Source organism: Capricornis sumatraensis, chromosome 11 (assembly GCF_032405125.1).
Source record: "Capricornis sumatraensis isolate serow.1 chromosome 11, serow.2, whole genome shotgun sequence".
Classification (NCBI taxonomy): Eukaryota; Metazoa; Chordata; class Mammalia; order Artiodactyla; family Bovidae; genus Capricornis; species Capricornis sumatraensis.
In genome coordinates this window covers 64,257,571-64,273,843 of record NC_091079.1, presented here as the reverse complement: position 1 = coordinate 64,273,843, position 16,273 = coordinate 64,257,571, and the positions used below count along the sequence as shown (strand labels likewise).

The window sequence follows — 16,273 nt, the reverse complement described above, 5'->3', positions numbered from 1 at the left end:
CTGAGCCACAGTCTGCTCCCAGTCTGGTTTTTGCTGACTATTTAGAGCTTTTCCATCTTTGGCTGCAAAGAATGTAATCAATCTGGTTTGAGTATTGGCTGAAGTCTGGTGGCTGCTAAATGGCAGGTATTCTTTCCTTCCTGAGTTCCCTCAGGGCTCACCATCAGTGGTGACTTGCAATCGCTGTTGACTGTAACATCCTTTCTTTACTGACATGGGTGGAAATATCCCTTTTCTCATTCTGCCTGGCCTGAGATGAACAGATATCTAGAAAAAGATTTTGTTATTCAGAGCTATGACAAAGTCATCTCTCTTTCATCAGACCACATGCTGAGTGACCATATGACCAGACAACCAAAAGGAAGAGGCCCATATGTCCAATAGGAAGTTGGGAGATGGAGTGAGGCAGCAAGTGTGACAATGTGCAACAGACCAAAATGAAAGTCCCCGGAGACTGGGAGGCTTTGATATACCAAAAAGGAGGGTCTCTCGATCTATGTTTATCAGTGCTGCCCTAGCCCTTAGGGAGCAAGGCTGGACAATGTGAGCAATGATCTCGGGGCAAAGGCAGTGCTGGGCCATAGACAGAGACCAAACACACTGAAAGAAAGCTCACACAGAGTGTGCAAAGGCGAGGGATATGACCTGCTTTCCTAGATGAGAGTACTCCTACGGGGACATTATACTTTCGTTAAAATGGGCCACTCTTATTAATATATATTCCCAGGCAGCACAGTGGTAAAGAATATACCTGCCAATGCAGGAAATGCAAGAGACTCAGGTTCAGTCCCTGGATTGGGAAGATCCCCCAGAGTAGGAAATGGCAACCCATGCCAGTATTCTTGCCTGGAAAATCCTGTGGACAGAGGAATAGGTAGTCTGTAGTCCTTAGGGTTGCAAAAAAATGCCAGACATGACTGAGCACACACACACACTTAACATATATATATGTGTATATATATATATATACGTACACACATATATATATACGTACATATGTACATACATATATGTACGTATATATATATATAAGCATATATATGTATATATATTGATAAATAAAATGTTGCTTGCTATATCAGTAAACAAAAGATGTCATAGTCATCAGTGATAGCAGCCACTTCCGAGGGTCAACCAGTGAGCCCTGAGGAAACTCAGAAAGGAAATGAAGACTACCTTTCATCTAGCAGCCATCAGGGGGCTTCCCAGGAGGCACTAGTGGTAAAGAACCTGCCTGCCAATGCAGGAGACGTAAGAGACATGGAATCGAACTTTGGATCTGGAAGATCCCCTGGAGGAGGGCATGGCAACTCACTCCAGTAATCATGCCTGGAGAATCCCATACACAGAGGAGACTGGCAGGCTCTGGTCCATAGGGTCACAAAGAGTGAGACACAACTGAAGTGATTTAGCATAGCAAACAGTAGCGATCAGACTGTAGCCACTCCCTACATGAGCCCTGAGAAAACCCAGGAGGTGAAAACACAGGATACTGGCCCAGATAACTGAGGTACACATCAAAGAAACTATTTCAGTGAGCCCAGACTCTTGCATCCACCCATACATTAAAAAAAAAAAAAAAAAATTGAATTCCATGGGATATCTAGTTTTTTTTTTTAAACTAACAGTAATCTTTTGTTCCAACTAACTGCCCTTTGTTGCAAAACTCTTATATATCCTAGCTCCCTGCTCACTTCTCGAAGCAGTTCTCTCAAACTTACTTGAGATATACCTTCCTCTTGGACTTGAAGTACTAAAAATTTCCGCTGAATAAAACATAACTCAGGTTTTAGGTTGTACATATTTTTTTAGTTGATAATATCTAGATCTGTATCATCCTCTTCTGATGATCATGGGGAACAGTACTACCATGTTGGTGTTATTCCGGTGTTGCTCAACCATACAAAAATGGCACATTTTTCTGCTCCCTCTTTCTGACTGACTAATACTTTAAGTCTCAGCAGATGAGCATGTGCAAAACTAAAGTGTCCAGCATTCATGGCAGCCAAGGTGTTTCTGCATCTTCCTGAAAAGTTTTTTTTATTTTTTACTGGGAACAGAATCTACGAAAATGCTTCATTCCATTGTCCATCCTTCTCCACCTCTTTCTGTCTTGCTTTTTGAAATTAGAAATATGAGCAGGGGTGGGAGGTTAGGATGCAGTACTCTGCCCTGTCAAAAAAAATATCACAATGTAACAAAATGATTGACTCAATTTTCTGGTCATCAGAGACCTAGTCTGAGAGAAGTGGTATCCAGTGGAGGGGGAGTTAAGTGTTATTCTACACCCATTTAGGTAAATAAGATTGATATTTTAATAGAGTAGAAAACAGAATTATTTTCCCTATCCTAGCTCCAATGACTTCTATGTAAATATTCATATGCTTCATTATGCTTTGTTAATCTAATTTTCATTGTACTTCGGGTTTTCTTTTTTTTCTTCTCTCTCTCTCCTCTTTTTCTTTTATGTTTTCACAGCTGTTCTGTAGAAGTAGTGATATTTATCAGGTCTGAGCAATGAAATGATAGTTTAAACCTAAGGAGCCAATGGACGTTTTTGAGTAGGAGAATGATTTAAATTACATCTTGTTTTTCAGGCAGATAAATCTCTTGGAAGGGGTAACAATAGATTGAAGAATGTGAGAAGGTCCTGGTGGAACATAAATTAAAAAGAAAGCATACATTAGAGCTGTTGGGAGAGGGTGAAGGGGGTGTATATTTCAAAAGAAAATTGGCAGATTATACTGAGTTCCAAACACTCTTTGAGTTGCCTGTGAACATCCAGATGTAAATGTGCAATAGGCAGTTGAAAACAGAGATCCTAAATAATTTTTAGGCATTTCCTCTCTATAGAAGCTAATCATACAACCTACAGTCTTTATTCTTAGTTATTATCTTTTTGTTAACCAAGTTCGTGCACCTGACCCACAGTGCAGCCAAACAAACTGAAACGTCGGAGTTTGGAAGCAGAGAAATATTTCCTGCAGGGCCATGCAAGGAGATGAGGTTCCTCATGACTCAAAAAGCCTCGTGCTCCCAGAAGGGTTTCAGCAAAGCATTTTTGAAAGCTGGGTGAGGTGTGTTGGTGGTGGGGTCCACAGGGTACTTGACCTGCTTGTGTACCAGTCTCTGATTGGCTGATGGTGAGGTAACATGGTGGTGTAACAGGGATTAATTTTATAGTCTTTAGGCTCTAGGAGGCCTGGGGACTATGTGCTTATGGTCATCAAGTAGTGAACATCTTCATTTGGTGGGGGTTTTCACATCTGCAAAAAGACTCAGGAAATGCGCATCAGATACCATTATCTAGGTACTTCAGAGAGGAGCTAAAGCAAAGGATATACGTGGAGGAAGGCCTGTCCTAGGAAGGCCCAGTGGGTCCTGCTCAGTAACTTGGTTTTTTTCAGTGAGAGTCAGTAGGGAGGACTGCCTTTCTCACAGACAATTTGGATATCCATGGATTGGGCTGTTCATTTATATAATAACAGAGTTATTACTTACACAGAGTATTACTGTGTAATTAGTTTTTACTAACAGAGTAACTCACACAAACTCTTTTTCTTTAAATTTTGCTTCTGCCCCCATTATGTGCTGGAATGAACTTTAGACAAAATATTGTTATGTTGCATCTATAGGGTTTGTAAACATTTCAACACCAGAAGCGCAGATCTCTGGAAGCAAAAATACATATCACTCAGGGCATGGGAAACCAGCACAACCAAGGTGTGAGCTGAGAAGGACATTGCTTCCCTTTGGCTTCTCTTCGTATTGCTCTAATTTCTTTTTCTTTTTTTCACATTTTTTTTGAGGGGGGTTCTTATTCTATTTTATTTTTTTTTAATTTGAAGTATAGTTGATTTACAATGTTGTGCTAATTTCAGGTTAGTTTCAAAGTAATTCAGTTATATATATATATATACATATATATATAAATGATATATAAATATATGCATATTTTCAGATTCTTTTTCCTTATAGGTAATTACAAAATTTGTATCTCTCTAATTTTTCTAGTGGCTAGAAATTCTAGGTGCCTATCATAATGCACTGGGTTGACCAAACAAAACTTTCATTTGAGTGTTTGTATAACATCTTATGGAAAAACCCAATGATGTTTTTTGCCAACCCAATAATATTTCTCAAGTACTTACTGCATTCCAGTACCATGTGGCCCTTGCAGGTATCATCACTTTACTCATCTCCACAACACTCTGAGGAAGATATTTCACTCTTCTGATTTACTGAAGAGGAAACCGAGGCTGAAAGAGTTGATGTGGGTTGCTAAGTTCTCACAGCCTGTGAGTGCCAATCCCCCATGCCCTGTTCTTCACCACTGCATTGCGTTGTGGGTCACCACGCAGTCTAGACAGATTGGATACACCCTCCTTGCATTTATTTCTACTGACTTGGCTATAAGTACGTTTAAGTATTGAATGTATGTTCAGGCAGAAGAAAATCTGTCCCCCAAAGCTTAATATTGTATTTGACATTAAGGATAATGTTAGTTGCTGTTGTTTTCCTCCTTGTTACTCAGACATGCAGTGACTGCAAAAGACTTGAAGGTTCCAAGGAGGAAATCTTTTTAAGGTAAGTAAGCCTGAAAACAAAGAGTAGATGCTTTGTATTTCAAATAAGAAAGATTGTAGGATTCTTGAGATTCTCCTTTTACTTTGCTAGGTTATACACGGGTGAGGTGAAGGAGAAAGGAAGTTTATGGGTCCCTGGAGTTGATGAAACACAGTAAAGAGACTGGTTGACGTCGTGGCCACGCATATTAACATTCCGGCTTGGCCCATAGTAAGCACCCAATAAACATTAGCCACTATCATTATTAACGTTGATATCATTAGTAGATAAGTTCATACAGTATGCATGCGTGCTCAGTTCCTTCAGTCATGTCTGACTCTTTGCCACCCTATGGACTGTAGCCCATCAGGCCGCTCTGTTCATGGGACTCTCCAGGCAAGGATACTGGAATGGGTTACCCTACTCTCCTCCAGGGGATCTTCCTGATGGAGGGATCGAACTGGCATTTCCTGCTCTGCAGGAGGATTCTTTATCACTGAGACATCAGGGAAGCCCCTAGTACATTACCAGTATCTCCTTAAGGACTTCCCAGGTGGCTCAGATGATAAAGAATCTACCTGCAATGCAGGAGATCTGGGTTCGATCCCTGGGTTGGGATGATCCCCTGACAAAGGGAATGGCTACCTATTCCAGTATTACCTTGCAATTGTTTAATGTATTAATAGAGAAAAGCACTTCCATTTTATTTCTTATTTGATAGATTATCTTGTCATCAGAGGAAAGAGCAGTATAGATGAATAAAAGCCAAGTCTCTTTTGTTATTGTTGATCAGTCACCAGGTCGTGCCTAATCCTTTATCAACCCCATCGACTGTAGCCCACCAGGCTCCTCTGTCCATAGGATTTCCCAGGCAAGAACAGTGGAGTCATTTGCTATTTCCTTCTCCAGGGGATCTTCCCAACCCAGAGATCGAACCCATGTCTTGTACATCTCCTGTGTCTCCTGCATTTCAGACAGATTCTTTACTGCTAAGCCATCAGGGAAGGCCCTAGTCTCCTTACCCCTACATCATTGTTAGTTGCCAACAAAATACACAGTAATTTCCCTTTTATAACTCTCACGATGCTTACAGGACCTTGCTCGGTGCCTTCTTCCTACTGAACTTTTAGTCTTAGATCATGTTTTGTCTGAGGCAGTGTTGTATCCTTAGGATCCAGCCCAGAACTTGGGAACTGGTAGAAACTCAATAAATATGTGTTCAAGCAATGAATGAGTGAGCACATTGTGCAGTTCTAAACAGCTCTTGAGAACAAAGTGTAATGTCTGCCCCTATCACAAAGAACTTACACTCTTAATTTAAATAACAATGCATTTAAAAATAATACTTCAGGGCAGCAATTAGAAAGTAGTAACAAGGAACCAGATGGTGAGTTTCCAAGGAAATAATTCCATCAATAAATTCAGAGACTTTAGAATTTAATTTGAGACAAGACTTATGGGCAGGATTTATAAAAGGAGAAAAAGCCAAGATTCCTTTATATTATTTGCGATTTATTTTTTTAATTGCAAGAGTAATTCAAGCTTGTTGTAGCATATAACATGTCTAAATGTGTATAAAATAAAGATGTATAAAGAAAAAGCTAATGATCTCTCTTTTTACTATGGCTTCCTTTTCAGATCCAAGTCTCCCATGTAACCATCATTAATAGCTTGATATTAACACTTTTCTCTGTATTTGTTCTGTTTATTTGTTCTTTCTTCTGAGTCGGATCATACGCATCTGACTTTCCAAGAGGCATTCTTTCAATAACAGAACATGGAGTTCACTCCTTAATTCAGGGATCTTTCATTGTTTTTAGTAGTTGCATAACATTCCTCATATTTTCATTAGTCTCATGATGATAAACATTCAGATTGTTAGTGGCTTTTTGTTTTTACCACTACAGGCATATATACATTTGTTCTTATAGTTATTCCCATAAAATAGGTTTCCTATCCCTGGTGGTTCAAATGGTGAAGAATCTGCCTACAATGCAGGAGACTCGGGTTTGATCCCTGGGTCAGGAAGATCCCCCGGAGAAGGAAATGGCAACCCACTCCAGTATTCTTGCCTGGAGAATTCCATGGACAGAGGAGCCTGGTGGGCTATAATCCATGGGGTCGCAAAGAGTCAGACGTGACTGAGCAACTAACACTTTCATTTTTCTTTCAAGGTAGACTGTGTGGATTTTTTATTTTAATCATCATTGATAGATTATTTTCCAAAAGTGTAACAATTTATGTTGCCAAAAACAATGACAGTGTTTTCTCTTTCTGGCACCTTCAGATACAATTAATCTTTTGAAATTATTACTAAATCTGATGGTAAAATATGATACAGATATTTACACAGATATATGTTTTTCTGACTAATAGTGAATCTGGACATTTTCATTCATCATTTGCTGTTAATATTTTTAGATTATCTTTTAATCTTTTAATTTCATTTATTGTCTTTTTTTGGAAAGTGATTTGCAAAAACTTTTTGTATGATAAAATATTAATCATTTTTTATGTCTTAGTGTTTGATTTTTTTCTTATCTATCATATTTTTGTTGGTAAAATTTATATATGTATGGGGCATCTTTTATCCTATAAAAACTTTAAATTTCTCATATAGTCATATAAGTCTTTTATTTTATAACTTTTCCCTAGGAGATGAATTTCAAATAGAGAGAAAGACATGTGCCTTTCAATGGAGACACACATTGAAAGACATTTTCATGAACAGTGAACAGACACATTGGGCAGGAATAAAAGGTTATGCAGGTCAGTGTCAAAAAATAATGCCAGAAAGTTCCACTCTTGCCAGTCTGTGAAAGTCCAAACACTAGACTAATTAGTTTGGACCTGACCTAGAAACACAGAGGAACTGCTGAAATGTTTTGAATAGGGCAGTTTTATATTGAAAATGTGATTGTACAAAGATTAAGTTTGCATGGTGGTTTTAAAAACTGAAGTTCAGTGTCAAAGAAACCAGTATTTCAACAACTATGTATTGAACAGACACAGTGCTAGGCACTTGGAATCACCAGTGAATAAAAGACTGTGGAGACCATGTAGGGCTCAGTTGCAAGGGTCAGTGTATGAGGATAGGAAGAGGTAAAATAATGGCAGTAGAAACAGAAGGAGAAAGAAAGGATGGATGTGAGAAAAAATAAGCATCAAGATGGGACATAGAAAGGAGGAACGAGGACTTCCCTGGTGGTCCAGTGGCTAAGACTCTGTCCTCTCAGTGCAGGGGACCGGGGTTCCATCCTTGGTCAGGGAACTAAATCCTGCATAACTGTGATTTATTAATAGTTTGCTAGGGCTGCAATAACAAAATACCACAAACTGGGTTGCTTGAGCAACAGAAATTTATTGTCTTACCATTCTGGAGACTGGAAGTCCAAGGACAAAGAGTTGTCAGGTTTAGTCTCTTTTAGCCAAGACACCTTTCATTGGCTTACAGATGGCTGTCTTCTCACTGTGTCCTTACATAGCCTTGTCAGGGATGAGCATAAGTAACCCTCATATTCCTTTGTGTGTTCAAGTTTCTTTTCTCATAAGGACACCAGTCAGATTGGATTGACTGCCCTAAAAGCCACGATTTCAGTGAACCACCTTTTTAAAGGCCTTATCTCCAAATCTAGTCCCATTCTAAAGTGCTAGTGTAGGGCCTGAACACATGGATTCTGAGGTTATGGTTGCTGTTCGGTCTCTAAGTCATGTCCAACTCTTTGTGCCTGCATGGACTGCACCACACCAGGCTCTTCTGTCCTCTACTATCTCCCAGAGTTTGCTCAAATTCATGTCATCACTTCATGGGAAATAGATGGGGAAACAGTAGAAACAGTGGCAGGCTTTATTTTGGGGGGCTCCAAAATCACTGTAGATAGTGATTGCATTCATGAAATTAAAAGATGCTTACTCCTTGGAAGGAAAGTTATGACCAACCTAGATAGCATATTGAAAAGCAGAGACATTACTTTGCCAACAAAGGTCTGTCTAGTCAAGGCTGTGGTTTTTCTAGTGGTCATGTATGGATGTGAGAGTTGGACTGTGAAGAAAGCTGAGCACCGAAGAATTGTTGCTTTTGAACTGTGGTGTTGGAGAAGACTCTTGAGAGTCCCTTGGACTGCAAGGAGATCCAACCAGTTCATTCTAAAGGAGATCAGTCCTGGGTGTTTTTTGGAAGGAATGATGCTAAAGCTGAAACTCCAATACTTTGGCCACGTGATGCGAAGGGTTGACTCATTGGAAAAGACTCTGATGCTGGGAGGGATTGGGGGCAGGAGGAGAAGGGGATGACAGAGGATGTTATGGCTGGATGGCATCACGGACTCGATGGAGGTGAGTTTGAGTGAACTCCGGGAGTTGGTGATGGACAGGGAGGCCTGGCGTGCTGCGATTCATGGGGTTGCAAAGAGTCGGACACAACTGAGCAACTGAACTGAACTGATGTCCGTTGAGTTGCTGATGCTATCTGTCTCATCTTCTGCTGCCCCCTTGTTTTGCCTTCAGTTTTTCCCACCATAAGGGTCTTTTCCAATGAATTGGCTCTTCGCATCAGGTAGCCAAAGTATTAGAGCTTCAGCTTCAGCATCAGTCCTTCCAATGATTATTCAGGGGTGATTTCCTTTAGGACTGACTGTTTTGCTCTCCTTGCAGTCCAAGGGACTCAAGAGTCTTCTCCAAGACCACAATTTGAAAGCATCAGTTCTTCAGTGCTCAGACTTAATTTTGGAAAAAGGATACAATTCAGCCCATAACAGACTATGAAACTCCTGTTCTATCCATTGCATCAAGCTTCTGGAGTAAACCTGAATGATGGTCACATTGCTACATCATTCAACTTGAACAGACTTATGGTTCTTAAGACTGAGCCCCTTGAAAATTTCACCTTGATCAAAAGCTGTCACCTTTCATGTAAGATTCTCCCTGGGACAACTTTTCTTCTTGAAGGCATGCAGTTTCCTGAACATGGTTCTTTTGTAACCATATTCCTCCTCTGGACAGGTACAAGCAATATTTTATGAATGTTTTAGTATTTATGTATTTATTTGTCTGCATTCACGTCTTTGTTGCGGCGAGCAGGATATTCGATGTGGCGCATGAATTTTCTATTTGTGGTGTACAGGCTGTTTCTCTGTGGCATGTGGGATCTTAGTTGCCCACCAAGGATCGAACCCATATGCCTTGCATTGCAAGGCAGATTCTTAACCACTGGACCAGCAGGGAGGTTCCTGTGGACATTTTAAATGTGTTAGGAAAAGTGTTGGCTATTTACAAGAATGATCTTATTTCATGCACATTCATCATAAGGAGGTGACGTAATGTTAGGGAAGCATCTCAGAAAAATATCTTAGAGAACCTGTGTGTTACCACCGTCTCTTTACTAATCATGGAGAAAGATATTGTTTATTGTTCTTAAGCAAGGTTGACCAAGGTCAGGATCCCCCTTATCCACAGATAGCATGCCTCCTGGTCGTGAAAATGGGAAAAATAATGTTTCTTTAGAAATCATACCTGCTCATTTTTTTGTGCTTTCATTACAAAAAAAAAATGAAGAAAATTGCCCCTTAGAATCTCAAATGAAGAAAGCGTGCTGTGATAAAAAATATCACCATAGGTCTGTAATCTCACTCCACTATCCCCCAGTGCTGTCTCTGGGGGAATCAGCAAGCCATGCCTGGTTTTAAATTAAAGATAATATTTAATTTTCTTTAATAATAATCTTTAATATTATCTTTAATCTTGTCCTTTATATATATATATATTTATATATATATATATATATATATATATATAAAGATAATCTTCTCTTATTGGCTCTAATTAACCAATTGGTACCAGTTCGAGTATAAGACCATTTAGACCAGGGGTCCCCAATCTCTGAGATCTAATGCCTGATGATCTGAGGTGGAGCTGATGTCATAATATTAGGAATAAATGTAATGCCCTTGAATCATCCTGAAACCAGAAGAAGGACTGTGAATGTCCCTCATCCCTACTCCCATCATATATAACATTATTCTGGCAGTAGTGGAAAAAGTACAAAACTTCCTGTGAATTTTCTTTAACATTTCCAAAACCAATTCTCTAATTTTTAATAATTACTTCCTTTGAGCAAGGGGTAATGACCTAGGCTCAGCTATTTCATTTCAAACTAGAATTTAATTTTAAAAGACTTTTTGCTTGTTGGGGAAAAAAAAATTGTACCTAAAGAAAAATTGCTTAGCTGTGTGCTCTGCTGGAATTCTGCTGGAGAGATTACCTCAGCAAGCTGGTGGCCTGGGGCGGGGGGCTGAAACAAATCATTTTTGTAAAATTGAAATGAGTTCATTACAGTTGATAGCTTTTCATTTAATTTTTAAATGTAAAGTGGCTATTTTTAAAAGAAGGAAAGTAAGTCTAAATTGCCCTAGTAATCCAATGAAATAGTGCCAAGAGGATAAAAGCAGACAACTGTGAGCCATGTGGGGATCCTTTCCAAAGCTGGCTTTTATGCTTCTCTTCTGTTCTCATTAAAACAAGTCCCAAAGATCAAATGAAGCTGGGGCCCAAGCTCCAGGCAAGGGGACAAGTTGTTTACTCCATTGCAGCAGCAGCCCTCTCACCACCAGGCCGGGATTCAGGCACACAGGTCAAAAGGATGATAATCCTATTTTCACCCTCCCAGGTCTCTATCAGCAACCACCAGAGAGCAGCAGATGACTAAGTCAGTCACCTGGCTGCCTCCCGTTAAGGACTCACTTGAAAATGAATGGGAAAGCTTACAAGAAGGCAGAGAGGAGGAATAATCATGGCACTAATAATTCCTATTAGTGCGGTTTTATGATTCAGAAAAGCACACACGTGCCTGCATTTGATCTTGCCTTTTGGTGAGCCAGACATGCATCTTTGGTCCCATTGTGCAGAATTGTCTAGTCATCAAGTCACGTGCAACTCTTTTGCGAGTGCAAGGACTATAGCCTGCCAGGCTCCTCTGTCCATGAGATTCTCCAGGCAAGAATACTGGAGTGGGTTGCCATTTCCTTCTCCATGGGATTTTCCCAACTCAGGAATCGAACCAGCATCTCCTGCATCTCTTGCATTGCTGCTGGTGCTGCTAAGTCACTTCAGTCGTGTCCGACTGTGTGACCCCATAGATGGCAGCCCACCAGGCTCCACCGTCCCTGGGATTCTCCAGGCAAGAACACTGGAGTGGGTTGTCATTACTTTCTCCCTCCTGCATTGACAGATGGATTATTCACCACTGAGCCATCAAGGAAGCCTCATTGTTTCGGAATAACAATTCCCAGACCCAGAAATGTTAAAACAGAAATTTGTTCCCAATCATACACATTGTTCAGAACATTGGTTTTGAAGGCATTTTCCCTGGTTTGAATTCTGGCTTTATTACTTATGATCGATGTGACTTTGGGAAGTTATTTAACCTCTTTTTGACCTCATTTTCTCTTCTGTAAAAGGGAGATATCCATCTCAGAGGTTGTTGTGGAGCTCAAATGACAGTATGCAGGTCCAGGACTAGGAACTCTTTGGTGCTTAATATTCAATAAACATTATCACTGTATTTGTAACATATTTCACGGCTCATAAAACATACCCAGTTCAACTATATTTATTAAGCTCCAGAGTCAAGCACTTTGCTAAGTTTTGGGGGTGGTAGAAAAATCACTCAAGACCCCAGGGATCCTACAGGTCACAGATGAGTATAAAGGATAAACAGATAAACACACAGCATGGATAAACAGACTCATAGAAGGTGGTACTTTAGGGAGAATTTAGTACAGCCTGAGAGAGTTAGAGAGAGCTTCCTGAAGGAAATGCTTTTCTAATTTTACCTATACTAAAACTCTGAAAAGGGTATTATTGTGGCATTCTACAAATGAGTGAAACCAGGTCCAAGGTCAAGGGCTTCCAGAGGTCCCTCAGCTCGTGAGTGGCAGAGCCAGATCTCACTTATAGTAAATTACCTCAAGGATATATTCCCTATGAATTAAGTCACTGAGACATTGAGCTGGGTTTTTTTCCCCCCTCTCTTTCTTACTTAAAGAGGAACAAAAACTCACTTTCTGCATCTCCCCTTTTCTCCTTGAAAAATCTGGTGCAGCGTCAAGTTCGATAAAATCCACAGTCTGCTAAGAATTGCACAATCCTAGAGTGGAAGGGACAATTGTTTTTTAGTAGGGATCCAGAGGAATTTGGGAGCAGGAGGAGAAGGGGACGACAGAGGATGAGATGGCTGGATGGCATCACTGACTCGAAGGACGTGAGTTTGAGTGAACTCAGGGAGTTGGTGATGGACAGGGAGGCCTGGAGTGCTGCAATTCATGGGGTCACAAAGAGTCAGACAGGACTGAGCGACTGAACTGAACTGAACTGAGAGAGGCAGAGATAGACGTATTGTTGAATCCTAGTTCTGCCACTCACAAGTTCTATGGGAATAGGGTAACAACTTAATCTCAGTGAGTCTCAGTTTTTCCATCCATAAAATGGAGCAGTAATCCTTTCTATGTCCTATAATTGCTGTGATGGGCACATTAGCACAGGGCTGGCACACATTATAATTGCACAGTAAACACTCACTAATAACTTTAGCTGGAGAAATGCCATCTAGTTCATCCACGTCACGTCACTGACCTGATCACACTAATCATCTGTGAATATTTTTGTGAAAGCCTTCCCCTGAAGGAGATACTAGAGTTTCATGCGTTCAGGGTTCCAGTGCCTGACCAGTCCCACGATCTAGAAATCTAACCTGTTCCATACTTTGCTATGCTTTCATTTAAACATTCTGTTCTCGGAAAAAAAATTAGAGAATGGCTGATTGTGCTTTTTCTGGATAAATGAATGTCTCAACATTCTCTCTCCCACACTAATCTAATCTAATCCCAGGAATTTCATTTTCGTTTTTTGAGTCTCTTATCTACCACTTTCCACTGGAGATAACCAGGACTCCTTCCTGTCCTGAGATTGCTGTGGTGATAAGGCAGGTAGCTGGTCTTAATAATATTGTGGGTTGTGCTTTTTATTTTCAAAGCACATTCACATGCCTTCCTTGTTGATCCTAATACACTGGGAGAGTTGGGGAGGACGGTGATTATCTCCACTTGGGGAGGACGGTGATTTCTCCACTTGAAGGGTGGGGAAACTGAAGTATAAAGGAAAGAACAAAAGCCACCAGCACTGCTAAGCATCATTACATTCTGGGTCTTTTTAAATTTTTTTATTATATACTGGGGTATAGTTGATTAACAATGTTGTGTTAGTTTCAGGTGAATGCAATGTTTCAGTCTTTTCTGCATTTTTATTGTTTAGTTGCTAAATTGTGTCTGACTCTTTTTTGGCCCCATGGACTGTAGCCCACCAGCTTCCTCTGTCCATGGGATTTTCTAGGCAAGAGTACTGGAGTGGGTGGCCATTTCCTTCTCCAGGGGATCTTCCCAACCCAGGGATCTAACCTGCATTTCCTGAACTGGCAGACAGATTCTTTACTGTTGACTACCAGGGAAGCCCTTCTTTTACACATAGTATCTTACTTAAATTTTTCAGGAGCCTTCTTTACTAGATGTTATTAGTTCCATTTATAGAAGACAAAAATGAGGCTCATATATTGAGCCTCACATATTCAACTTTCTCCAGGTACTGAATACTAGAGCTGAGAAACTCCAGATTGATCTCACACCAAAGCCAATAAGCTCAATCATTGACTTTTGCAAATTTGCTTGACCTATCAGTGACTAACACGACATAAAGTCAGGATTCGTGGGTCACAGTTTAGGACACCTTCCACCAAACCACTCATTTAGTCCTTGTTGACTGGTGAACTGCTAGAGCTAGACCCACCTATGACTAAAACAGTCACTGCTCACACTGACCTGCTTTGCAGCTGTTCCCCACTCCCAGCGAGTTTTCTGTTTTTACCTTCTAGGTCCATGCCTATGATTTTGGGATTCTCAAGCATCTGTGATTCTCAAGTCAGACAGCAATAAATATATATGGGCTTTCCAGATGGACACAACTGAGCATGGACACATACACACATATTATACAATTAATGTATACTTAATATATATACATTCAGAAAATGAAGATCATGGCATCTGGTCCCATCACTTCATGAGAAATAGATGGTGAAACAGTGGAAATAGTGGCGGACTTTATTTTTTGGGGCTCCAAAATCACTGCAGATGGTGATTGCAGCCGTGAAATTAAAAGACGCTTACTCCTTGGAAGGAAAGTTATGACCAACCTAGACAGCATATTAAAAAGCAGAGATATTACTTTGCCAACAAAGGTCCATCTAGTCAAGGCTATGGTTTTTCCAGTGGTCATGTGTGGATGTGAGAGTTGGACTGTGAATAAAGTTGAGTGCCGAAGAATTGATGCTTTTGAACTGTGGTGTTGAAGAAGACTCTTGAGAGTCCCTTGGACTGCAAGGAGATCCAACCAGTCCCTCCTAAAGGAGATCAGTCCTGGGTGTTCTTTGGAAGGACTGATGCTAAAGCTGAAACTCCAATACTTTGGCCACCTCATACAAAGAGCTGACTCATTAGAAAAGACCCTGATGCTGGGAGGGATTTGGGGCAGGAGGAGAAGGGGATGACAGAGGATGAGATGGCTGGATGGCATCACTAACTCAATGGACGTGAGTCTGAGCGAACTCTGAGAGTTGGTGATGGACAGGGAGGCCTGGCATGCTGCAATTCATGGGGTCACAAAGCGCTGGACTTGACTAAGTGACTGAACTGAACTGAATATATATATTTATACATATAATACATTGATATGCATGTATATGGATGTATATACATTCACGTACTTCCAGAATTTGCCAGATTCTCCAGCAAGAATAAAGATTTGTCAGGCCAAGCAAACTTCTTAGGGTTTTACCAACAAGGATATTTCTTTAAATACCAAGTTGGATGTGTGTTGGTTTGCAATTTGGGGAGTTTCCTCAGTGAAATCTGAACATGTCCCCATACACGGAGGGCAAGGAGTGAAAAAGAAAGGCAGGCCACTCCAAAATGGTAGGTGGAATGTTTCATAAACAAAGAAAGCCTCAAGATTAGTCTTGAGCAGCCTTAAGACAAGTAGATCTCTGCACTCACCCACCAGAATCTTAAAGGTTTATTTATATAGATGCCTTAACTGGGCTCAGTCATATTTTCAGCCTAGGTGGTTTCAACATGTTATTGTCTCAAGGCTGCTTCCTTGAAATGGCTTCAGCTATGCAAACAGACTGGAACGTACATTCCACGGACAAGAGAGAGGGTGAGGAGCTAGGGTCTAGCTTGCTGGTCAACCAACAGTCACCTCCTCTTGATTACCTCCTCCAACAACAAGGGAAAAGTGAAAGAAAAAAGTTAATGGGAATCTCTTCTCTTTCTCTGAGTGTCTAGTTCACGTGTACCTATTGGGCATAATCACCTTGAAACTGTAAGGCAAGCACTGAGCTGAGAGATGAATTCTAACCATGTTCAGTTTCTCCTGGGGAATCTGTGCTTATGTTACTATTTGAGCTGCTCCACTCATTCATTTTTCATTTCAAAAGGAGATGATGGTGAAAAAGGAGATCCAGGAGAGGAGGGAAAGCTTGGCAAAGTGGGACGCATGGGGCCAAAAGGTAGGTGACACGATGTGACTTTGACACTTTTCTCTATACAGGATTTGGCCTGGAAGTTTAACAGCTTCCATAACACCCTCTGCTCCAAAGAGT

The 16,273-nt window shown here is 40.6% G+C and overlaps 1 protein-coding gene across 2 annotated transcripts in view; it reads left to right on the top strand.

The window, feature by feature from the left end:
- The window catches only part of COLEC10 (collectin subfamily member 10), a 46,971-nt gene that overhangs the window by 12,228 nt on the left and 18,470 nt on the right, over positions 1-16,273 (top strand). Inside the window, exons 1-3 of one of the 2 annotated variants that reach the window (XM_068983596.1) lie at positions 7,278-7,335; positions 9,220-9,567; positions 16,109-16,180. In XM_068983596.1, the coding sequence (XP_068839697.1) occupies positions 9,327-9,567; positions 16,109-16,180 (313 nt within the window). In that variant the 5' untranslated portion in view covers positions 7,278-7,335; positions 9,220-9,326. Of the gene's footprint in view, positions 1-7,277; positions 7,336-9,219; positions 9,568-16,108; positions 16,181-16,273 lie in introns of those variants that run through there. The other variant, XM_068983597.1, reaches the window with a different exon arrangement.